Below are 25,148 nucleotides of genomic sequence, written 5' to 3'. Positions count from 1 at the left end.
AAATCAAAGTTTTAATCTTGCAGAGACAATGGCAGAGTCTTTGATTTCTTCTACTTTTTTTTTTCCCTAGAGGCTGTAAATTAGAGTTATAATTATATCTTGGAGTAAGAAGAGGCCCATTTCACTTCTGTTGTGGCTAAACACTTCGGGCATTGTTTACCTATTCATTCATTGATCTATTCCGGATCGGAGATCAATGGTCAGGGATTTTTTAATGTCACCAATAACTTTCCTATTTCTAAATCAACATGAGCCATCGGCCCTTCTAAGCCAAATGTTTTAGAACTCACTTTAATATGTGCAGTATATAATTCCCAGATGATTTCCTCTTTTTCTTTCCTGGATTTTAGTCCTTATGCAGACAGATCTCTTATGATCTTTGACTCTCTTAAAGTCAGCCTATTTATTGCTCACTCCTGAAGGACAGGCATAGTTCACCTTTAGAGAATACTTTTAACATTTTTGTAATCCTTAACATAATAATAAGAGACAAATCAGTTGTTTAGCAATGTAGTCATCAATATGAAACAAAATGTGAAATTTAGAGAAAAGCAAGGGTAATAGCTTTCTTTAAAAAAATCAACAACTTAAAAAATAATTTAAGGATAGCATACATACAGACAGCATTTCTTTCTGAAGGCTAATACAAACTTTTCTGAAAGTTCATAATAATTCTATAGGATGATGAATGCCTAATTAAAAATTAGTCTTTAGGTTTTTCTTAATCTTTGCAACCTTCACGGTTTTTAATATCCCTCCTCAACTGGAAATCTTCTATAATAGAAATAGTTATGAAAAAACTGAAAGATATTATAGTTAATGTGATAATTTAAAATAAAATTTGTAATATCTGGCCACATGTTTTCCTAGCATTATTAACTGAATTCGACTTTTTTTTCAGGCTTTGATTAAGGAGAACATACTGTTCAACAGTTGAGACATGAGACACAGTTATATCTCTAAGTATTATCTAATTGTTGTATTTGTATTTTGAAAGCCATTCTCCCTGACCTGGTCCCACACTGAAGCAGAAACAAAAATTCTAACTGTCGTGCGGGGTGTCTGGCGGGGCGGCCTGCGGGGTCTCTGCTCCCGCTCCCCACATAAGAACGCAGGACATGTTGAGGCCAAAAAGGAACACCCACGGAGCCATAAGTAGGGAAGTCATACCACTATGGTCTCACTGGAGGCTGGGTTTACACGACGTGCGACCTGCTGTCCGCTTTGCTGCCAACCGACAAACTCTCCTCGACTCTCCTTACTCTCCTTCAGTCTCCTCCTTCACTCTCCTCGGCTCCCCTCCGTAGCCAAGGCAGTTATATCAGTGGCCAATGGCTCAATGGCTACAGCTGATGGCCAACCAGCCACAGATGACGGCCATCCACTACCTGAGCCAGCACCTCTCCACATGAGGCCGAGAGCCTGGAAACTGCTTTCTGGGGCTCTGTCCCCACACTAACGCTCTGCCAACCCAAATGCTAGCCACAGATTCTCTCCTTAGACACATTTCTTTAGGGGCAGTGTTTCATTCTTGGGCTGCATCAGACGAGAAGGGCCTGGGGAAAGGAGAGACAGAAAACAAAATTTAAAAAGGCATGAGCTTTTGGAGGGAGGATTTTTTGAATCATCTTTGCAAAGGACAAGAGAGCAGAATGGAAGAGATTCAGAGGATGAGCTGTCCTAAAGCTTGGGCCTCCTCCATGTGCTACCTCATCGTCATCTGACTGATCAGTTTTGGGCAACCTGTAGATCAGTGGTTCTGACCTGCCAGAACAAAGCAAGACAACTAAGTGGGAAAGGGGCCTGAAGAAAGGATCTTGACTAAGGTTGAACTGAAGTGAACAGTGGAGGAATTTTCCTGTGAGTAGAAGCAATACTAACTCCACTATCCTTATTACAGGTGCTTAAGTGAAGTACCAATAATAATAAATTTCTTTTTTGGAGATAAGGCAATGGAATGTATGCTGAAAAATAACTCTTTGTCCCCACTGAAAATCTTGAAGGGGACACATGAAGGCTGTGAAGACTGCAAAAGAGAATTTCAGTTAGAATAATTGTTACGTGATTGACATAACTGTTCAACCTGCTGTGGTCACTGTTTTGAAGCGGGGATGACTGAGATGAATTAAAAAAACAAGCAGATTCAGTCATACTTCTAATCTTGAATGACTCATAACTAAACATTATAACCTAAAATTTTGAATCTGAATGTAACACTTTTCAAGCAACATAGTTGGGTTTTCACAAAGACTTTCTTGAAAAAGTTCTTAATCTAAAGAAGTGAAACAAATGACTAGAGACAGTGTGGTAATGCAAAAATAGAACAGGTTTTGGAGGCAGGCTTGGTCGGCTCTGTTCTCAGCTGTGTGAACTTGGTAAAATTGAGCTCAACTTCCCTGAGTTTTAGTTCATGTGTAAAATGGGAAAATTACTCTCTACTTAGAACAGCTGTCATTAGAATTAAAGGAGCTCATGCAAAAATAGCATTTACCTGCTAATGTGCCGTGGCTACTATTGTGATAAATAACGGAACTTATTAGACATTCCTGCAGGCCCATTAAGTGAATGTTTTGGGGCAGATAGATTTTGAGCCAGCTGTTCAAAGCACTTCTAACCACATATTCGTCTCATCCTACATTTCCTTAGTTCTTCCTAGTTTGGATCTGTGATGTTTTGTTTATATCTGTTTGACAAGGAATAGTAGACTCCTGCAAAAGCACACTCTGTTAAATGGATTGGTTTATTTTAAAAAGGACAGTGAATGTCTTATTTAAGATATCAAAGGTGTCCACTTCACAACTACATATATATATATATATATATATATATATATATATATATATATGTATGTATGTATGTATGTATGTATGTATGTATGTATATATATATATTTATTTAAATTAAGTACATTGTGAGCATTTGAGTGACAGACTACACAGAAGAAAGAGCAGAGGGCTAGGAGGATAGATACATGTAAATTCCTGTTGCATTAGCACTACTTTATAGCTCTATGACTTTGGGCAAATCATGTAACATCTTTCCACTCCAATTTCTTCAATAAGAAAATGGGGATGATAATTCTATGCTGTAATTTATTTCATTATTTATCTGAGAATCAAATGAAATAACTAACATACACTTTGAAAACTATGAAATACCATGCCAATTTGAAGCCTTATTGGGTTGAACCCAGAGGAAATAAAACATAAACATTCAAATTTAGACAAAATTAGTTTTTTTGTGTCGTTAGCTGCATGATCCGTTAGGTCAGAGGTGTAACAATTTTCCTTTTTAACATTCCTCACATCAGTCGACTCAGAAGCTTCTGCCTGTTTTCTGAGAAACATCAAATAGTAATAGATGGTGCAGGTCTGAACATTGGAATGTCTGTGATCTAAGTCATACTTTTGCTATTTTTAGCATTATAACATAGGGCAAATATCTTTCATGTTCTTTACCTGAGTTGCATCATCTCTGAAATAATGGAGGTTATTGTGTTTCCTTCTAGTTTTGTAAACTTATGTGGGCATTCCTTTAAACCACAACCATGGTTCTCCCTGTACATTTGAAAACTTCCTCTTTCACAAACACAAATATAATATGTGTTATTATACCTGGTCTGTGTCCTGCAGTGGGGTTGAGGGGGTCCTTGTAGGAAAAGAGATATTCTTTTTTTTAACTTTAAAAAAAATTAATATTACATTTAATAACTATCATTGATTAAAAGCTAATTCTGTGCCAGACTTCAGTTATATATATTTATGTATCTCACAGAATGAATATACATACATACATTTATTTATTTATTTATTTATTTATTTATTTATTTTTTATTAGTTTCAGTTATACAGAACAACATAGTGATCGATAATTACAGAACTTAGAAAGTGAGAACCCCAGTAAGTCAACTACCCTACCTGACACTGTACAGTTTGTTATTAGATTATTGACTACATTTCCCATGCTGCACTACACATCCCCGTGACCATTTATTAAAAAATATAGTTGACATTCAATGTTTTATATTAGTTTCAGATGCACAGCATAGTAGTTAGACTTTTATGTAATTTATGAGGTGATCCCCCAATAAATCTAGTACCCATCTGTAACTATACATAGTTCTTACAATACTACTGACTATATTCCTCAGACTGTACTTTACATCTCTGTGACTCTCCTGTAACTACGAATTTGTACTTCTTAATCCCTTCATCTTTCTCACCTAGCCCCCACCCTCCTTCCCATCTAGTAACCATCATTTTGTTCTGTGTATCTATGGGTCTGTTTCTGTTTTGTTTGTTTGTTTATTTTGTTCTTTAGATTCCATATGAAAGTAAGATCATACGATATTTTTCTTTCTCAGTCTGATTTATTTCAATAAGCATAATACCCTCTAGGTATATCCATGTTGTCGCAAATGGTAATATTTTTCTTTTTTATGGCAGAGTAGTATTCCATTGTTTATATGTACCACAATGTGTTTATCTAACTGCCTCCTGATGGGCATTTTAGTTGTTTCCATATCTTGGCTATTGTAAATAGCACTGCAGTGAACATAGGGCTGCATTATCTTTTTGAATTAGTGTTTTGGATTTCTTTGGATAAATACCCAGGAGTGTAATTCCTGGGTCATAAGGTAGCTCTATTTGTAATTTTTTGAGGAACCTCCATACTGTTTTCCATAGTGGCTTCACCAATTTGCAATCCCACCAACAGTGCACAAGGGTTCCCTTTTCTCCACATCCTTGCCAGCACTTGTTGTTTGTTGATTTATTGATGATGACCATCCTGACAGGTGTGAGATGATATCTCATTGTGGTTTTAATTTGCATTTCTCTGATGATTAGTAATGTTGAACATTTTTCATATGTTTATTAGCCATCTGTATGTCCTGGGAAATAGATATTCTTAAATGTCAATATTCTGTCAGGAAGAAATGCCAGAATTATGTTTATGGTTTGTTTCCTAAGTGCATTTGACCTTGATATTTTTTTTATTATTGAATTAGTGTATTCATCTTCAAAGAAAGTGTTATTGTTTTCCCCAGAAAGACTCATGTATTTGCTTTGAACCTCAGAAAGGCCGAGTTTTTGCTATATTTATTATAAAGTAGCATGCTTAAAACTACTTCAAATAAATGAGATAATTGCAAATGTCAAACTCTTTCATTGTTGATGGGGCTACCATTTATCAGTGAGTAATACACTTGGTAGGTAGCATGCTCATAGAAAGGCATCTTTAGATACACACAGCCTTGATTTAATCTTTATCTTAATGAGCATTGATAAAGGTGATAAAAAATAGAGTTAAAAATATAATCCAAGACTACTTATTTAGTTAGTTATCACTTTTAAACTTCTATTTGGCAACTAAGAGAGGTAAAGTAACATTACTTAGTTAACTCTTGAAAGATGTTTAATTATTCAACTAATAACTTTGGTGATTGTTGATTAAATAATCCTTTGCTTTTTTCTTCTTTCTATTGTAAACTTTCAGTATTTATTTCATATTAACAGTTAATAAGAGAAATAAAAGAAAAATAAATTTAGCTATTTATATTACTTTCTCATCTCAGTGAAAGAAGTCTTTGTGTTTAAAATCAGGATTTAAAAAGTTTTTTATAAATTTTCTTTGTGCTTTGAAAATTTTTCATTCAAAATTATGTTCTGTTCATATACTAAAATAAATACCTAAAACAAAACTTTATACTCTGTTTTTTTTTTTCCCCAAATATAATTGCAATTAGCAGTTTGAGTGTGTTTTCATTCTTTTCTGTATATTTGTCCACATAACATTTACATCTCTACAAATTTGGCTGATATGTATTGGATTATACTTTAGGTGTGGCAGTCCACAATTTCCATTTTTAAACTTAATATATCTTGGAGATCTTCAGTGCAAAAATTATCTTCCTTCTTTGTAATAGCTGCTTATCATTCTCTGGTACAGATATATTTTATAGCTTATGTTTCCATTCTCTTCTTGATATTTAGGTTGTTTTTAATTTTTTTTGATATTGCAATCTTTCAATAAACATTTTATGCATTGCATTTTCCAGCAGAAGTGTGTAACTGTAGCACATACTTAGGGGCAAAATTGTTAAGTTGAAGAGTGTATGCACATGATGTAAATTTTCAGGTACTACCAATATACCTTCCCATAATGTTTACCAGTTTATATTCCCACCACCGATGTACAAGAATACTTGTTTCCTTTTATCTTCACCAATACTTGACATTATTAGTCTTTCAAATTTTTGCAAATTGAATAGGTAAAAATAGAATTATTTTCTTAAATTTTTATTGAACTTCTTTTCATATGTTTATTGCCCATGTAATTTTTCTCTGTAGTGATGTGTATATGATTGTATTTATATTGTTTTGTTTATATTTTATTTATACTAGTTAAATTATTTTGTATTTAATCTTGTACATATTCTTGTACTGGTTGGCTTTTGTTGTTTTATTTTTTTTTAATTTGCAAATTTGCTTATAACTTCTGGATGTAATTTTTTCTATTCTATATGATACAGATATTTTCCTCCAACCTGTTGCTTTATGTTGAATTTTGTTATATAATTTTGTTATTGTTCAACTATTTAAAAATTGTTATATAGTTGAAGTTACCAATTTTTTAATTTGCCTTGTTTTTTCTTAGATATTCTATATAATGATTCCATTAAATATTTTTAAATAAGATAATAAAATAAATGTTATAGTAACAAAATCTGAAAAAGTAATGTATTAATCATTTTAAATTATATTAATAAATTTTTTGAGAAAAGTTGGCAAACTTATACATCCGTATTGATCTGTTACAATAATGAATAACATTAGTTAATTAGTTAAGTTTCACAAATTAACAATAATTTTGTCAAAACTGATCTTCTTCACATATTCAAATGCCATAGATAGTATTGCCTGATTTTTTAATCTTGGCTCATAGTTGGTGAAAGAACATGTTTTATTAATTTTAATTATGGAAGTTTTTAAATGAAAACAGATATACCAAAAATAACAGTTGAGGTGGTGAGAAGTGGTCATATTTTCTATAAATGTTGAAGAGAAAGCTGAGAGAATTTACGATGATGTAGAATTGGAATATGAAGGTGAAGAAGGAGGAATGGAGGATTATTTCAAGATTTTTTGCATACCTAGAAGTTATCATCAGCTGGGAGCCTTCAAATGGACCCATTCAGATGGAGTGGGGAAATTAAACGTTCCAACATGTGCGCCATGTTTGAGATTTTTATTGGTCATCCAGGTACAGTTGTCCAGTAGCCAATTGGACATACCATCTGAAGTGAGGAGGGAGGCTAGAGCTGGATGTATAATGTATTTTTACGATACGACCGTGAAAGAGGATGAGATCATCAAAGGAATGAATGTTGGTATAGAATAAGACCAAGAAATAAATAGCCAATATCCAGAGGTCAGCAAAAGGAGGAGATGAGTAGGGCTTGGCCCATGAGATGTAAAAATAATGAAAAAAGTCTGATGACTTGTAAATATTTAAACCAGGTTAAAATACTGTATCCAGGTTAAAATACTGTATCCAGGAAGCAATAATCAACACTGTCAAGTGTTATTGGTAGGTCATGTAAGATGAGGACTGATAATTAACCATTAGAATTAGTATTGTGACCTTGGTAAGAATAACATGATGGAGTCATGGATTGGTGTGAGTGTATGAAAGAGTGGGAGGAGAGGATGTGGGGACATAAATATAGACAACTGTACCATGGGGAGCAAAGAATTGGGTGCATTTCTGGTAGGATTGAAATGCCCTTCATCAGAGGATGAAGAAGGTCACAGAGGGCATGATAGGATAAGTCCCCTTGGATCCAAGAGCCTTCTCTATGGTCTTCCTTTTGCCATGAATTTTTATTTTACTGTTTGTATGAATAATTAAGTGTGTTAGCCTATCAAGTATCTTTTAAATAGATGATTGGACTATACTCCTGCATGTCTGTATGTCCTCAGAGATCATGTAAGTTTTCCATTAAAATTGAGAAAGTTTATTACTCTAGCTTTAAAGATGGTATGACTATGACTTTTGACATAGTTGTTTCAGCATGATGCTATTTCCAAACTAGTTATAAAGTAAACAGTAAATATTGTCTGGTATGTTTGACCTCAAGCAGGAACTTGATTAATTTGTGTAGATCATTATACAAGTGCTGTAGCTGCACACCAAACCTACTTTTTGAGTTGTTAACTAAAGTGCTGTTATCTACATTTTCTTCTCAGTTCAACCATACTGATTTCAAATGCCGTACAATTTACAAGCAGCAAATAGTTTTAATTCTCATTGCTTAACAAAATAATATATTGTAGGTGGAGATATGAAAGATTTATTCATATACACTTATATTTTTCTTCAGTTTTGTCAAAGCAACATGCTTCACAAGTCCTGGTTAGGAAACGTCGGGCAAACAGTCTGTTTGAAGAAACCAAAAAGGGCAATCTTGAAAGAGAATGCATCGAAGAACTGTGCAGTAAAGAAGAAGCTAGGGAGGTCTTTGAAAATAACCCTGAAACGGTAAGAATTCATGAAAATTCATGTTAGCACACCTAGACATACAGTTACAGATGGAACATTTCCAGCTTCAATCTTTGTTCCCTTGTGTTCCTTTTTAAAGTTAGTGATTGTGTATATCACGTTGCATATGGAACCACTGAAGCATTTCAGGAGGTAGTACCTTCAAAGGAAGGTGTGCTTGTTAGGAAGACACTATTGCCAAAAGCAATGTGCTTTGACCAAACTGTAATTCAATTATACCTCAGTATTATCAAGTAGCATAGACCTCATGGTTTGTAAATTGTTTCTCCCAACCAGAATTTGGTAGTATTGGGTGAGGGGGAAAGCCTTCTCACGTATAGAATGCTTGTGTGTGAGCATGCACACACCCACATGATTGCATTGTTATCACTGTACTTCATTAAATCTCTCCACTGGCATTTTTAAAGCTTTAATCCAGAGTTCGCACATAATGGTTAGTCAGGGAATGCTTACTGAAGAATTCATTCGTACTGTGTTCCCCAAGTATACTTTAATTTATTCCATACACCCTTGGGAAGTTTTCTGAGCCATTTTATATCTTCAGTCATCCCTGGGGTTAGAATTTATATATTTAGTGTATAAATGTTTCCAAGTTAATTTTAAAATTAAAATAAAGACCCCAAAATATCATAAAGACCCCAAAATATCATACAGAAATATGGGGCCTTAGACCTTATCTTTAGTCTTCTTATTTCCTAGGGGAGGATATTCTCTGACATGCTCTACAGGTAGCAGGAGAATAAACAATGCCTCTAAGAATTAGGGTTAGGGTGACATTGAGAAGTGAGGTTTGATAACCTTCGCTGTTACCTCAGATATTTTTTTCCTGAGATGAACAATATAACCAAAAGTTAAAAAGGGAGAAAACATATAAAAAGTATCTCCTTTACCACTGCTATGGCTTTAAGACCATGACACTAGGTAAGAGATAATGAGAAAACCATTTCTCTAGTTAGAGCACTTGTCGAAGACAGTAATAACTTGAGTTCCCTTGTGTTACCGCCACCAACTCTAATAGGTTCAAAGGGAATTTTTTCCAAGGTAACCTAAAGATTCATTTTTAATACTCTCTGGAATTGAATCAAAATATTTCTCTCAGTGTTGTTGCTTTTGTGGATAAGCAATAATTAGCAAGACTAGAATATTTTATTCCACGCAATATAGCAGAGTGTTCTTATTTTGTAGGAAATAGATACACACACACACACACACACACACACACACACATTTATTTTTATCATGGAAATTTAAATATATAATAGAGTAGAGAGAATAATATTATAAACTCTACTATACCTTCTTCCCACTTTGACAATGATCAACAATCTGCCATACTTCTTTTACCTATTCTTTACCTCACCCACTCTTTTTTTTTTTTTTTTTTTTTTTGCTGGAACATTTTAAAGCAGGTCTGCGTGCCTGAGGTATAATATTACTATGTCACCCATAAATACTTGACTATATATTTCTAACACTGTAGATACGTTCTTATAGCTTAGCCTCTGAGTAGCAAATTGAGAATGAGTTAGAAGACAATAAGGAAGAGAAAGGAAGATAGTGGAGAAGGAAAGTTCACTAATGTGCTTCCTCTCCTCTACTCATTCTGACATTGGTCATACTGGCATAAGAGAAAGACCTGATAGAGAGGGAAAGGAAGAAATGGGAGAAATGAAAGGAAAAAAACAACATTTAGTTCTTCTCACTTCTCTCCTTTCCCAACCACTCTCTATCCACATCCCTAACACCCTAGACCACATTCCCAATCTCTATTGTTTACCTCCCCATTGTCCTTAATATATTCCTTTCACCATCCCGTCATCTCTGTTTGAACCCATTCATTGTTGCTTATCCTCCTGGCTTTTGGTCTGTTGAAGACAACACTACTGTGTGAAATATTTGGTGGGAGATCCCATCCTTATAAATTAGTAGGTAAGTGTTGTGTAGGTTTATATTGAGAGGAGGAAGCGGTGAGGACTTTGACTCTGTACTGGATGAAGTTATGTTTTGTATAGGAATACCTTTTCCTGTAGAATACTGGTTATTCATGAGGTGTTTTTGTGCTGTTAATATTATACAGATATATTATGGCTTACGAGGGCATTTATGAACTAGCCTGGGAACCAACTGTACCATTAGAAATCATTTTTGACATTTCATTCCTTAGTCCAAATTCTGATTTACAGACTAGCTTTCGGTATATAACCAATTACCACATTTTGTCGTGTATAATATGCACTTTCTTGCCCAAATTTATGAGAGAAAAATAAGGATGTGCATAGGTAGTACTAATTCTGTATCTATATAAATATTTTTAATTCTTTTATTTATGCTTATGAGTTAAAAGTGTAGCTCTAGAAATCAATAATGATATTCGTATGCAAAATAATACACTGGAATTTGATAATCGGTTTTGTTGAACTAACAATGAACTTGCAATGACGAAGAGTTCTTGGCATTCTATTATGCGTAAATATCATAAATTTGTTACAAGTACACAAAATTTTTTGTACCTTGTATCTGTTCTTGTGTTTTGTAGTTTTTTGTTACATAAAATTTCTTGTACCATAAATGTTAAAAAATAAATGCAAAATTCCTTTATAATACAAAAAACAAGTACCGTAAGGTAAACAGATAAAATTTTGAATTAAAAAAATAAAACAAACGATTTTTTTCCCCTGAAAGTTTAGGCCCAAAATGTGGGTTCACATTATACACAGGAACACATTATACATGGCAAATTGCAGTAATAAGTAAGGTATTACGTGTACCTATGATGCTGAAAGATAGATGTCTACTTCAATTCATTTTATATGATGTCACTGTTATTCAACATTGAACCTGGTGTGTGTAATTAGCATGACATGAAATGTGTCAAATGGGTATGTAATCATTATGGAAAAATCAATGCATTTACAAAAAAGTGGCACATATTATTACATTGAATAGCTTCGATAGAACCTGTTTTTAGGTTGGAAGCTTTTGAAGCATGATTTAATTGATCAATTTAATTGACTTAAGCCTAAGCATCTTATTAATGTAACATTATTACTTATCGACTTCTGGTATATTTTATTATACCATGTTTCCCTGAAAATAAGACCTAGTTGGACCATCGGCTTTAATGTGTTTTTTGGAGCAAAAATTAATATAAGCCCCAGTCTTATTTTAATATAATATTAGACTGGGTATAATATAATATAATATAATATAATATAATATAATAATTAATATGATTAATATAATATAATATAACATAATATAATGTAAGACCAGGTCTTATATTAATTTTTGCTCCAAAAGATGCATCAGAACTGATGCTCCGGCTAGGTCTTATTTTCAGGGAAACAGGGTAGAAAAAAAGGTTATACTATAGAAATTACAGTTACATGGAATTTATTTGCATCTTTAAAAAAAATTAAAAATTGTTGTAACTCTATAGTGAAATATGGAATACTAAGATATTTTTTCTTTTCTTTCTTTCTAGGAATATTTTTATCCAAAATATTTAGGTAAGTTCAAAATATTTCAGTCATATAATCTTAGAAATGGAAGAAAGCATAGATATGATAAAGTGCAACGCTTCACCCATGTATTTCATCCAATAGAATTTCATTAGCCTTCAGAGTAAGATCTCATTCTAAATGCAGTATTGCTGGGGCTTTGGGGGGGCTTTTGTGTGTATGTGTTTTTTGTTTTTTTAAAGTTATGTAGAAAAATTTGGAATGGTTCTTTAATTACCATGTGGCATTCTAACATTTAGTCTTTTCATTTTTGTGTCTTTCTCATAGAGAGTCATTGCACTAACGCTTAAGTTAGATTTAAGTCATGGGTTATCTTTTTTAAATGTATTGGGGTGACAATTATTAGTAAAAATTACATAGATTTCAGGTGTACAATTCAGTATTACATCATCTATAAATCCCATTATGTGTTCACCACTCAGAGTCAGTTCTCCTCCCATCACCATATATTTGATCCCCCTTACCCTTATCTCCCACCCTCTTCCCTCCTTACCCTCTAATAACCACTAAACTATTATCTGTGTCTATGAGTCTTTGTTTCTCATTTGTTTGTCTTGTTCTTTTGTTGTTTTTGGTTTATATACCACATATCAGTGAAATCATATGATTCTCTGCCTTTTCTGTCTGACTTATTTTGCTTAGCATTATATTCTCAAGATCCATCCACGTTGTCACAAATGTTCCTATATCATCTTTTCTTACCGCAGGATAGTATTCCATTGTGTATATATACCACAACTTCTTTACCCATTCATCTATCGAAGGACATTTTGGTTGTTTCCGTGTCTTGGCCACCGTAAACAAAGCTGCAGTGAACATTGGAGCACACGTGTCTTTATGTATAAATGTTTTCAGATTTTTTGGGTAGAAACCCAGGAGAGGGATTGCTGGGTCATATGGTAATTCTATTTGTAATTTTTTGAGGAACCTCCACACTGCCTTCCATAGCGGCTGCACCAGTCTGCATTCCCACCAACAGTGTATGAGGGTTCCTTTTTCTCCACAGACTCTCCAACACTTGTTACTATTTGTCTTGTTGATGAAAGCCATTCTGACTGGGGTGAGGTGATATCTCATTGTGGTTTTTATTTGCATTTCTCTGATGATTAGTGATGTTGAGCATTTTTTCATATGTCTATTTGCCATTTGCATGTCCTCTTTGGAGAAATGTGTCTTCAGGTCCTCTGTCCATTTTTCAATTGGGTTGTTTGCTTTTTTGTTCTTGAGTTTCATGAGTTCCTTGTATATTTTGGAGATTAGCCCCTTATCAGAGGCACTGTTTGCAAAAATCTTCTCCCATTCAGTTGGTTGCCTCATTATTTTGTCAATAGTTTCTTTTGCTGTGCATAAGCTTTTAAGTTTCATATAGTCCCATTAATTTATTTTAGCTTTGACTTCCATTGCCTTTGGAGTCAAATTCATAAAATGCTCTTTGAACCCAAGGTCCATAAGTTTAGTACCTATGTTTTCTTCTATTCAGTTTATTGTGTCAGGTCTTATGCTTAAGTCTTTGATCCATTTTGAATTAATTTTGGTACATGGTGACAGATAGCAGTCCAGTTTCCTTCTTTTGCACATGGCTATCCAATTCTGCCAGCACCATTTATTGAAGAGGCTGTCTTTCCTCCATTGTATGTTTTTAGCTTCTTTGTCAAAAATTATCTGTCCATATTTATGTGGTTTTATTTCTAGGTTCTCAATTCTATTCCATGGGTCTATGTGTCTGTTTTTCTGCCAATACCATACTGTTTTTATTATTGTAGCCCTGTAGTATAAGCTAAAGTCAGGGAATGTGATACCTCCAGTATATATTTTTTTTTTTTCTTCTTCAGATTGCTTTTGCTATTTGGGGTCTTTTGTGGTTCCAAACAAATCTGATGATTTTTTTGTTCTATTTCTTTAAAAAATGCCTTTGGAATTTTGATGGGGATTGCATTAAATCTGTATATTGCTTTGGGTAATATGGCCAATTTATCTATGTTGATTCTTCCAATCCATGAACACGAAATGTCTTTCCATTTCTTTGTGTCTTCTTCAATTTCTTTCAAAAATGTCTTATAGTTTTCAGCATATAGGTCCTTCACATCCTTGGTTAAGTTTATTGCTAGGTATTTTATTCTTTTTGCTGCAATTGCAAACTGTTCTCTATTTAGTTCTGCTGTGACTTTTATTTTTTTTCTTCTACTGACCTTGGGTTTCACTTGTTCTTCTTTTTCTAGTTCTTTAAGGTGTAACATGATGTTATTTGTTTGGAATTTTTCTTGTTTCTTGAGATACGTCTGTAATGATATAAATTTCCCTCTTAAAACTGTTTTCGCTGCATCCCAAAAATTTTGGTAGGATGTATTTTCATTGTCATTTGTTTCTATGTATCTTTTGATCTCTCCTCTAATTTCTTCTTTGACCTAATCGTTCTTTTTGTTTTAATTTAATTGATCAATTCAATCATGCTTCTTTGACCTAGTCGTATGTTGTTTAATCTCCATGTATTTGTGTTTTTTCCTGCTTTCTTTTTGCAGTTGATATCCAATTTCAAATCCTTGTGATCAGAGAATATGCTTCGTATGATTTCAATCTTCTTAAATTTGCTGAGGCTGATCTTATGTCCTAATATATGGTCTATCCTTAAGAATGTTCCATGTACACTAGAAAAGAATGTAGAGTCTGATGTTTTAGGATGAAGTGCTCTACATATGTCAATTATGTCCATTTCATCGAATGTGTCATTTAGGACTGCTATTTTGTTATTATTTTGTTTGGATGATCTATCCATAGCTGTCAATGATGTATTTAAGTCCCCTAGTATAATTGTGTTTTGGTCAATTGGGAGTAATATGAGAATGGACTCATGAGCCAAGGAATGTAGGTGGTCTCTAGAAGCTGAAAAAAAACAAGGAAGTATATTTTCCCTTGAAGTCTCCAGAAGAAACACAACCCCGGTGACACCTTAATTTTAGGCTTCTAATCCCTACAACTGTAAGAGAATAAACTTGTGTTGTTTTAAGCCACTAAGATGGTGATAATTTATCACAGCAGCAATTGGAAACTAATACCCACACTGACTTCAAATGAGCCTTTGAATGCATCTGTGATAAATTTTATTTTTCAAAGATGGCTACAAAGATATCTCCCATCTCACGTACTTTTCCACAATTTCATCTTGCTGCTTCCCATTCAGTACATGGAGTCTGTGCTCACCACGTCTTCCTTGAATCTCGGTGGAACCTGGGACCACTTTGGTCAACAGAACATGGTGCAAGTGACAAAATGCCTCCTAACTGGCCTGGCAGCTTTTGCTTTCTTCCCCTTGGAAGCTAGCTGCCATGAAAGAAGTTCCACTTCAGTACCAGAATGCTAAGAGAAACTCAGCCACAGGGAGAAGCCCTGTAGCATGACTTACCAAGTGGGCAGAGAGATGCCAAGGAGCCCGAGCTGTTAGACATGTGAATGAAAAGCCACCTTGGAAGAGGGTCCTCCAGTATGTACAGCAGAGACTAACCACCCAACCCAACCCTTTCCAAATATTTGACCCACAAATCGTGAGCAAAATAGAATGAGTATTTTAAGCTATTAATTTTGGGGTTTGTTTGTTACTCAGCAAAAGGTAATCAAATCCACCTTTTTACTAAGTCAGTGACTCTCTGCACAGTGAAGTGATATATATAATGTTGTCTTCCGTGGCTATTAAAAAATGTTATGTTGTTGGCACTAAGTGACCCCTAGTTACTTTAAAGTCTATAAGTATTTTATTTCTATTATTTCAGCTGTTATTTCTGCCTGATTGCTATATCTAGTTTCGTAGCGTTGTATGTAGTGAGGAATAAAACAAATACGGTAAATATTTTTTGCTTTGTAATATTGAGGCATTATGCAAATATTATTATATTAGTCTCTATGCAACATTGGAAGAATTGGACGTTGTCTGCAGTAACCAGAAACATTAACTCATTCTGTTGACTTAATTATAGACACTTTTTAAAGCAGGTTCTTGTGTACAGATTAGAGGGTAACTTTAGGTCTCTGCTAAAGCACTAAGAACATAGACTTATGTGACAATAAATGCCTCTGCTAATCCAAGATCTTTTTCACTTCCGGCTTTAAAGTTCATTCTTCTCCAAAGAGAAGGTTCCATAAACCTGTTTTTCATGATTCTGTATTTTTATAATCTTGCTTTGAATGCTGAATCCTGTAAATCCACAGGAGCATAAATACTGTACCTCTCTGGATAATTTCTACCTTGATTTCAGATCAAGTAAGCATATCTATTCTAAAAAGATGACATTTGTTTGTATTTACAGGTTGTCTTAGCTCTTTCCGAATTGGCTTATTCACTCCTGCACGTCAGTCAACTGATGCTAGCCAAGACCTAAGGAGCTGCGTCAATGGTAAACACCTCTACAATTAGTTTAAAAACAAAAGAAAATGAAAACATGCAAGTAAAGTACACCCATGTAAATATAACTATTGTTTAAAAATCAACATATGAACCCTGGAAGGGTATGCCCAGCAATGGGGTATTCTCAAAACGCATTTGAAAGAATGTATTTCAGATGTAAATGCTGCTGTTTTACTCAAAATGAATTTTCCACCGAATGTTAAAATTGAACGTGTGCCTTGTTTGCTAAGCTTTAGGTCATTGACTTCAGCATTTTATTCTCCACAGCTTTATTTTGGCTGTGGTTGCATAATCATGTAGTATGACCAAATGTTACAGTTGATTAATAGGTCAAAGTGGAGACATGTTTATTCTTTTAACTTTTGTCATCAAAAGCTTAAATGCAGAAAATGTTATGATATCAAATTAGCCTTCTCCCTCTGAAGTTCATATAGGGTCTGGTAGATTTTGGGTCTCTGATTTACCAGTTTCCCAACTGAGAGTCAGAGAGAAGGTGAAATTGCAAGATATAAATTGGGATGTTGGTCCAGTGACTACTTTACATGCAGCATTGGTAGTATCTAGATATTTGTCTGGATTTTTCTAAAGTTGGTTATAATTACATAAGTTTGTCTGATCACGTATATTTAATTCATGCTTCATCTTTTTTAAAATTTATCAAAGAACAGAGAAATAATTTGATAAAAATTTCCTGATTAATCTTTCTATCACTTTAAGTAATACCTAATTTATTACTACTTTTCAAAAAAAACTTGACGCTTTTTTTTTTGAAAACTTGAGGACAATTTTTTTTTTTGAGAATTTTGGTTCTTAAGTTTCAGTTAGGTTTTAAAGTTTTGTTTTGTTTTGTTTTGTTTTCAAGTGACAGAAATTTTCTCTGGCTAACTTAAGCAGAGGAGAATGTAATGGAAAGATGAAAGGAACTTGCAGAGTTGACTAAAAAAACTTGAAAAGCAGGTGTGGAAATGTGTAGGAACTGCAGTGTCTAATGAAGAGGAAGAAACCACAAATGAGTGAAGAAACAAATGGGCGTATCATTTAAGATAGTGATAAAGAGCTGTGACGTTTTATGAAGAAAATGTTCCTCCCTTAAGAATCATAGTACTCTGCTACCTGTTGTCCAATGTCTGAAAACCATTGTTTCATGTATGTTGACAAGAGTTCTATGTCTTTAAGGCAGGAGGATAAATCTGGTCCCAGTTACTCCATATTAGCCCAAATTGGAAGACCCCAATTTTTTTCTGTTTTGATATTGAGAGTAGTTTTATTTGTTCTGCATATCTCATGGAATTGTTTTAAGGGTAAAATAAGGTAATATATATGAAAAAATATCTAAATTAGAGTATAAAATACTGTATATAGTTGCAGATATAAAAGTAGTTTCCTTTTGCAAAGTAATTGCAACGGTTTGTTTAATGGACTCACTTCTTCATGGAAAAATATTATTTCAAGGAAGGAGTTACAGTTTTTTAATTATAGGCTTCCTGCACTGGATTTCTATTAAAGGACATATAATTTTATTTTACCATGACATGTGGTAAAAATTAAATAGATGTCTATTTCCTTCAGCCATTCCAGACCAGTGTAATCCTCTGCCATGCAATGAAGATGGATATAGGACTTGCAAAGATGGCCAAGCTTCTTTCACATGCATTTGTAAATCAGGTTGGCGAGGAAACAAGTGTGAATTTGGTATGTATAATAAACCCACCTGGCTTATTTGGATTGACCTGAAAAGTTTTCTGAAGGCTTTATCACTTTTAAAAATAATTTATTTCCTCCTGTTTTAGATATAAATGAATGTGAAAATCCCTCAAATATCAATGGAGCTTGCAGTCAGATTTGTGTCAATACACTTGGAAGTTACCAATGTTCCTGTAAAAGTGGTTATGTTATGCTTTCAAATAAAAAGGACTGCAAAGGTAAGAGAGCAAGAAGGTAGAATAAAAACATATTTGCTGTGTGAGACCAAATTTAGTTAGAGAAATTTCCTTAGGAAATTCTTGGAAAACTCTTTGGTTGTAAGATGTTTTAATGAACATACATTATTATCCACTTTAAAGCCTTCTGATATTATGGGACTACCTTTTAGTTTATTGTTTATAGGGCATTTTATTATTTATAGAGTATTTCATTGTTTCTTATTGTGTGTATGTGTGTGTACACACATGAGCATGTTTTAATGAAGAATTTCATTATATGGTGATAAAGTAACGTTTCACTGCAAGTCCTTGTATACTACACTTCTTTTCAGACAGTATAATATAATTTCCTTTATTCCAATAATATAAACAATTATACAAAGAATGCCAGCACAATCCTGAATAATTTCTTTCATTTTACTTTATATTTCTTTGTCAGAAATACCTCTAATTTCCAATGTAAACCCTTCATCTTGCACCTTATTTCCTTTTGTGGTTTTGGGAAAATTGAAAATCTAGTTTTCTTTCTTTTTGTACATCTAAGATCACATCATTGGTCATAACTCTTTTTCTTTAAATTTCAGACCTAAATAATTCCTGTCAATTTAGCTTTCTAACAGTCACTTTACTAGTGTACTTCTTTTATTTTTCTTTCCCCTGAATTTTGACTTCTTTCTCTCTGCATAATGTTTTTTTTCATTAAATTGCTTTAACTACCATAACTGTATCTTTAAATATAAGTGCTAGGTTTGTGGATCACTAAAAATGAAATTTTCCAGCCAGTAGTTAAATTTTGCCTTTAGAAACTGGGAGTGAGTTTTTCTTTCTTCCCCTTCCTTCCTTTTTGATCCTTCCTTCTTCATTTCATTTTCTTCTTTACTTTGTCCTTTCCTCCTTCCTTCCCTCTATCTCTTTCTTTTTCTCCTCTTCCTCCTCCTCCTCACTTTCTTCTTGCTACAAGGTAAAAAAAAAAATTAGTAAGTTATAATGTAAACGTTTCTCATTCAACTCAATTCATATCTGCTTTGGTAAATCCCCAAATTCAATTCATAGTCAAGAAATGGTCTGCCCCTCACTGCTTTGTAGTGTTTTGTTAGTATAGCTTATTATTTAAAATGCAGCTAAATGACTAACGTGAACTATATTAACTAACAGTTTCTTCTAAACACATATCTAACACCCATTTGTACTTCTGCATTTAAATACTTGAATAGTCTGTCCGTCTAAAGAATTTATGACTTATACTTTTAATTAATATGTATTTAATACTTATCCATTGAATTTATACATATGTATATAAACTATTTTACAAAAAGTACTTTTATAAATAGGAACGTCCCAGATGACAGAAAACATGGTCTTGTATATTTCATTTACATAGCTTTTTATCCATGATACCTAAGTACAGAGTACAAAACTATTAGAAGAATATATATATATATAAAACTATTACAGCAGAGCTTTTGCCAAGATGAGGATATGCTTGGGATCAAGTTGCCAGTAAATGTCTAAAAATGCAAGAATAAAACTTTCCATCAGTCATTAGATGTCAGTATAGAGTCATAAATTCAAAAACAATGTGCTCTATAACCTGAGCTCATATGATTTAAATACTTCCTTGCCTCAGACCAGATAATTTAAGGCATATGTTTTTACTTTCGTTTAAAGGATTTTATAGCTCTTTTAAAAATATTGAATATTTTATTTTGAAGTAATTGTAGATTCACATGCTGTTTTAAGAAGTAATAAAAAGAGATCCCATGTACCCTTTACCGAATTTTCCCCATTGAGTAACATTTTACACAACTATAGTACATTATCACACCCAGGATACTGACACTGACACAATTAAGATACAGAAAAATTCCTTTACCACAGGGATTGATTCTGTTACTTTTGTCCATGTCATTTTAAATAAAACCATGTCTGAAATTTTGGCTATTAGTCTGGAAAAATTAAACTCTTAACTTTTTAGAGTAGAAAATATATTTTCCATTTTGAACTTGCCTTTCTCCAGAGAGTACAGATGAGAAACATCCACTAATAATTAAATCTCCATTGAACTATTTCTGTCGCTTGTTATGTTTTTTTCCACAAGTGCTTATCTAGTAACTAATAGCAATCAATACTTTGTCTCTTGCTCTACCATGCAATATAATAAATATATATCAAATTTCAGGAATATTAATTTAGCACTAAAATTTGTATAGTATTGCCTGCAATTTTATAAATACTTTGAGACCTTGCTCAATCTCATTTACATTTGAATCACTCCTGAACACTTTAGGCAACAATAGTGGTATGTAGTTTTAGCTATTGTCCATTTCCAAGGGAAAAATGTAAGACTGATGAGCCATCTCATTTTTATTTTTCATATTTGTGATAGTACAAAGTGAATATACTTTTAAGACTATAAATCAGAAACATGTATTTAGGAATACATAATAAGAATATGTTGAATCTCTTATCCCATTTATTTTCATGCTATAACCTGGTAGATAAAAAAACAGAACAAAACCTGAAGCTTTCTCTTTCTTTTACATAACTACAAAGGAACATGGTAAACATCAATCAAATTCTCTTTGTGTTTGTATAAAGAAATCATATTGAAGTGAATTAAAATATGATGATAGATTTAATATTTTGTTATTCCCAGGTATTCTGCTGTTTTATTTCATATATTAAATGAGATCCAGGAAACATAGGTTAAGTTTTCTTTGCTAGCATCTTCTGGTATGGGAAAAATGTTTTTTGTTTTGTTTTGTTTTTTGTTTTGTTTTTTTGTTGTTGTTGTTTTAACCACACTAGGAACAGGAAACTACTTTAATAAGTGAACTTTTGGAACTGTACATACACAGGGCTAACAATGTTAGGTAATACAGATTCTATGTTCTCATGATACACATAAAAGTTTCTCAATTATTGGATAATCTATTTCATATTATGGAAGCATATCTTTCTGTAAGACTCACTGATATATATTATACTGATGCAAATATTAACTAGGGCATAAAAATAAAATTTATCAAAGATAGATTTTTATGTACTCATATTTAGTCCTTTCGTAGACTCTCTTGTTTAGCAAAGAAAATGACAAAGCACGTAAGCCTTGTTTTTTAATATATTGGTTTCATTTATAGATGTGGATGAATGCTCTGTGATGCCAGACATTTGCGGCACAGCAGTGTGCAAGAACATCCCAGGAGACTTTGAATGTGAATGCCCTGAAGGCTACACATACAATCCCTCATCAAAGTCTTGTGAAGGTAGAGTTGTGTTGGTGTCGTTGCTAATGGTGGAGAAGGGTGGGTTTGAACTCTGATTTGATATTAGAAGCATTGGTTCTGTTTGACATCAACATTCAGATTTTCTAAGGTGGTAAAATCCATGATACAGTTTGGTCAATTGGGTAGTCATTGGCTTCCTTGGAGAACAAAAGTATAGAAGACACATGGTCTTTAGGTTTAGTATTATGCGCTATGATTGGCCGTCTAAGCTACATATAGATTGGAGATCTCACATGTCTGATAAAAACAAAATAAATTCATTTTCACACCATTTAGATAATATTCAAAGATAAAAGAATTTCAAGCTGGAAGGAAAAACACACACGTCACAAAAAGGAAGACGAGTTTAAAAACCACATGGGTGTTACAAGGGTGGTTAGAAACTGATTTTATACCAAGTTTATCAATGATTTTCTGGGCATGTATCAGTAATGTCATTTGTTGTAAAATATAAATGACATAGTTCTGTTATAATTAAATACATATAAAAGAAAAATTTCATCATAACCAAATGATAAGTAAGCTCCAGAAATTAGAGAAGTACTGATTAGTAATGTTAGTGCCTGTGGATTAGGGTGAGCTCTTGGACTTGTTTTTACTTCATTTGGATGCAGTAGTGTTGCCTTGTTTGCCTCAGGTAGCTTAGATGGATTAGGGGACTTTTTTTTAATCATGAATATACACAGATTATCTCACATTCCCCTGTAAAATTTTTTAAATTTCAAAATGAATTTCATATCATGACTAAAACTAGTCTAATCAATAGTAACTTTTGTATCATGGCAAACTATATATAAGCTACAATGTGCTCTTTTAACCATTTTTAAGTGTACAATTCAGTGGCATTAATTACATTTCATATAGTTGCTCCAGCCATTACCACTATCTGTTCCAAAACTTTTTCATTACCCCACACAAAACTCTGTAACCATTAGCAATAAATTGCCCTTCTTCCCTCTCCCCACCCCTGGTAACCTCTAATCTACTTTCTGTCTCTATGAATTTGCCTAAATCAATAATAATTTTAGAATAGGGTTTTTTTTTCAATTATATATACTCCTCTTGAGATTTTGATGCCTTACCTCCTTATTCACTCACCAAACCCCTCCCACACACATACCGTATCTACTTTCCCCCCACTCCAGATAGAAATTACTGTGGTAAGCCCTAAGTGTTTGTAGATTTATCACTAGCCAGACAACTTCATCATCTATATTGTAGTTTTATACAATGAATGACATATTTTTTTAAAAAAGATTTACATGACATATGTAATATTGTATTACTTTAATCATATAGCATTCAATTATAATGGTATTGAGGCATCACTAATTTGGGGGTTCTATTTCAAAGAATTTTTTTTTTTACAAATTAGGTGTGTGTGTGTGTGTGTGTGTGTGTGTGTGTGTGTGTGTGTTTAAGATTTATTGGAGAATATTGGAGAACAGCGTGTTTCTCCAGGGCCCATCAGCTCCAAGTTGTTGTCCTTCAATCTAGATGTGGAGGGCGCAGCTCAGCTCCAAGTCCACTTGCCATTTTCAATCTTTAGTCGCAGGGGGCGCAGCCCACCATCCCTTGTGGGAGTTGAGGAATCGAACTGGCAATCTTGTGGTTGAGAGGATGCACTCCAACCAACTGAGCCATTTGGGAGCTCAGCTTCAGCTCAGCTCAAGGTGCTGTGTTCAATTTTAGTTGCAGGGGGCGTTGCCCACCATCCTTTGTGGGACTCAAGGAATTGAACTGGCAACCTTGTGGTTGAGCCCACTGGCCCATGTGGGAATTGAACCGGCAGCCTTCAGAGTTAGGAGCATGGAGCTCTAACCACCTGAGCCACTGTGCCGGCCGTATTTTAAAGAATTTTAAATATTAAGGAATTTTTATGCTATAATAGCCCTTAGGACTTTGGGAATTTTCAAGTATCATGGTACATTCATTGAAAAGGTCAAGGATCTTAGTAGCTCTGAAGTGGACTTCAGCTGAAGTATATTATTACAGCTTTTAAAGAATGATATTCTCAAAATATGGAGTGGGGACAGACGATTTTACAATATGGGATATAATATAGCATAGTGAGGTTTTTGTTTGTTTGTTTTCTAAAGGTATGTCCAGAAAAAATAAAGATATATCCTTAAATTTATTGCCACCATTAATCATTGCATGATGAAAAGTCAGATGTTTTTGATATTGTCATTTAATCCTCAATTATATTGACCTTCAGTTAAAAGGGATCTTCCTTATCTTCCTATCCTCATCCCCACCCTTCCACTCCCGTCTCCTTTCCCTTCCCTTCCATTTCTTTTCTTCAAAGAATTGGGAGGTAGTCTCGATGGAAATATATAATCAGAAATGACTACGAACTTGAGACTCTCAGTTTGTTTTTCCTTCAAATTCAAAATCAGAAAATTAGCATACTTGTTATATTTTTATTAATTATAATTAATGAATTTATACATTAAATTTGTTGTTTCAGGTTTGTAAATAAATAGAAATTACACTGGTAAGTCATTTAAATTTTCATGCCAAGTGTTTAAATGTAAATTGATATCATAGAGATTTCTTTCACTAATGGTCTATTATCATTGGTGTCTCAAACTAAAATCAGAATACTCCTATTGGATTGAACATTTAAGAGATACTAAGATTTATCTTCTCTTTTACTCCAGATGTGGATGAATGCTCTGAGCACATGTGTGCTCAACTTTGTGTCAATTACCCTGGAGGATATTCTTGTTACTGTGATGGGAAGAAAGGATTCAAACTTTCCCAAGATCAGAAGAGTTGTGAGGTAACATTTTGCAATGTTAAACTTCCCATCTCTTTTCTAAAAAAGGAGATCTGGGTACTTATTTCCATATAGCTGAGATAAGTCAGGGAAATACAGATGTTCTACAATAATTGCTGTAGTTCTACCTAGGGTATGAGTCACCTTCTATTTACTAATTATGGTCATGGAAGTCATAAACATTGGGAGTGGCTGGGTAAAAAAGGCTGCAGGGTTACAGATCAGAGAGTGCTCACCTGTGTAGCATGTACATTTGCAAAATGTATATTTATTTAAGAAACTTAAGGAAAGCTGAGGTTTATACTCCCCTGTGAGAAAATAATCTTCCATAGAAACTTTAGTGAAAACATTTCAATAGTGTCTACTTTTTTTTATTGACCTTTCTGACAAGTTTGATCACGTCTTAAGCATGTCAGTACTTGCAAGAATGCTCATAAAATCTTATCAGAATAGAAGATGTAGTGGTGTTTAAACATATCAAATTTCAGAGAGTTTGGTTTTGTTCTTCTGTATCTCTCAACCTTGCTTTTAGTTACTACGAATTAACACATAATTAGCCCAGAAATTGAATGTTGGGGGTAGGTTCTAGTTTTTCCTTTATTGAAATAAATAGGTCAACCTCTGAAGCTATTTGTTTCCTAAATAAGCATCATGTGTTAGTGATTATTAGTGCAATTC

The 25,148-nt window shown here is 33.6% G+C and overlaps 1 protein-coding gene across 1 annotated transcript in view; it reads left to right on the top strand.

Moving 5' to 3' along the window:
- PROS1 (protein S) overlaps positions 1–25,148 on the top strand; it is a 68,071-nt gene that overhangs the window by 18,066 nt on the left and 24,857 nt on the right. Inside the window, exons 2-8 of the mRNA XM_081064786.1 lie at positions 8,384–8,541; positions 12,047–12,071; positions 16,382–16,468; positions 18,049–18,171; positions 18,270–18,401; positions 21,542–21,667; positions 24,352–24,473. Coding sequence (XP_080920912.1) covers positions 8,384–8,541; positions 12,047–12,071; positions 16,382–16,468; positions 18,049–18,171; positions 18,270–18,401; positions 21,542–21,667; positions 24,352–24,473 — 773 coding nt within the window. The remainder of the gene's footprint in view (positions 1–8,383; positions 8,542–12,046; positions 12,072–16,381; positions 16,469–18,048; positions 18,172–18,269; positions 18,402–21,541; positions 21,668–24,351; positions 24,474–25,148) is intronic.

This window comes from Rhinolophus hipposideros (assembly GCF_964194185.1).
Source record: "Rhinolophus hipposideros genome assembly, chromosome: 2".
Taxonomy (NCBI): domain Eukaryota; kingdom Metazoa; phylum Chordata; class Mammalia; order Chiroptera; family Rhinolophidae; genus Rhinolophus; species Rhinolophus hipposideros.
This window is presented reverse-complemented; position numbering and strand designations above follow the sequence as displayed.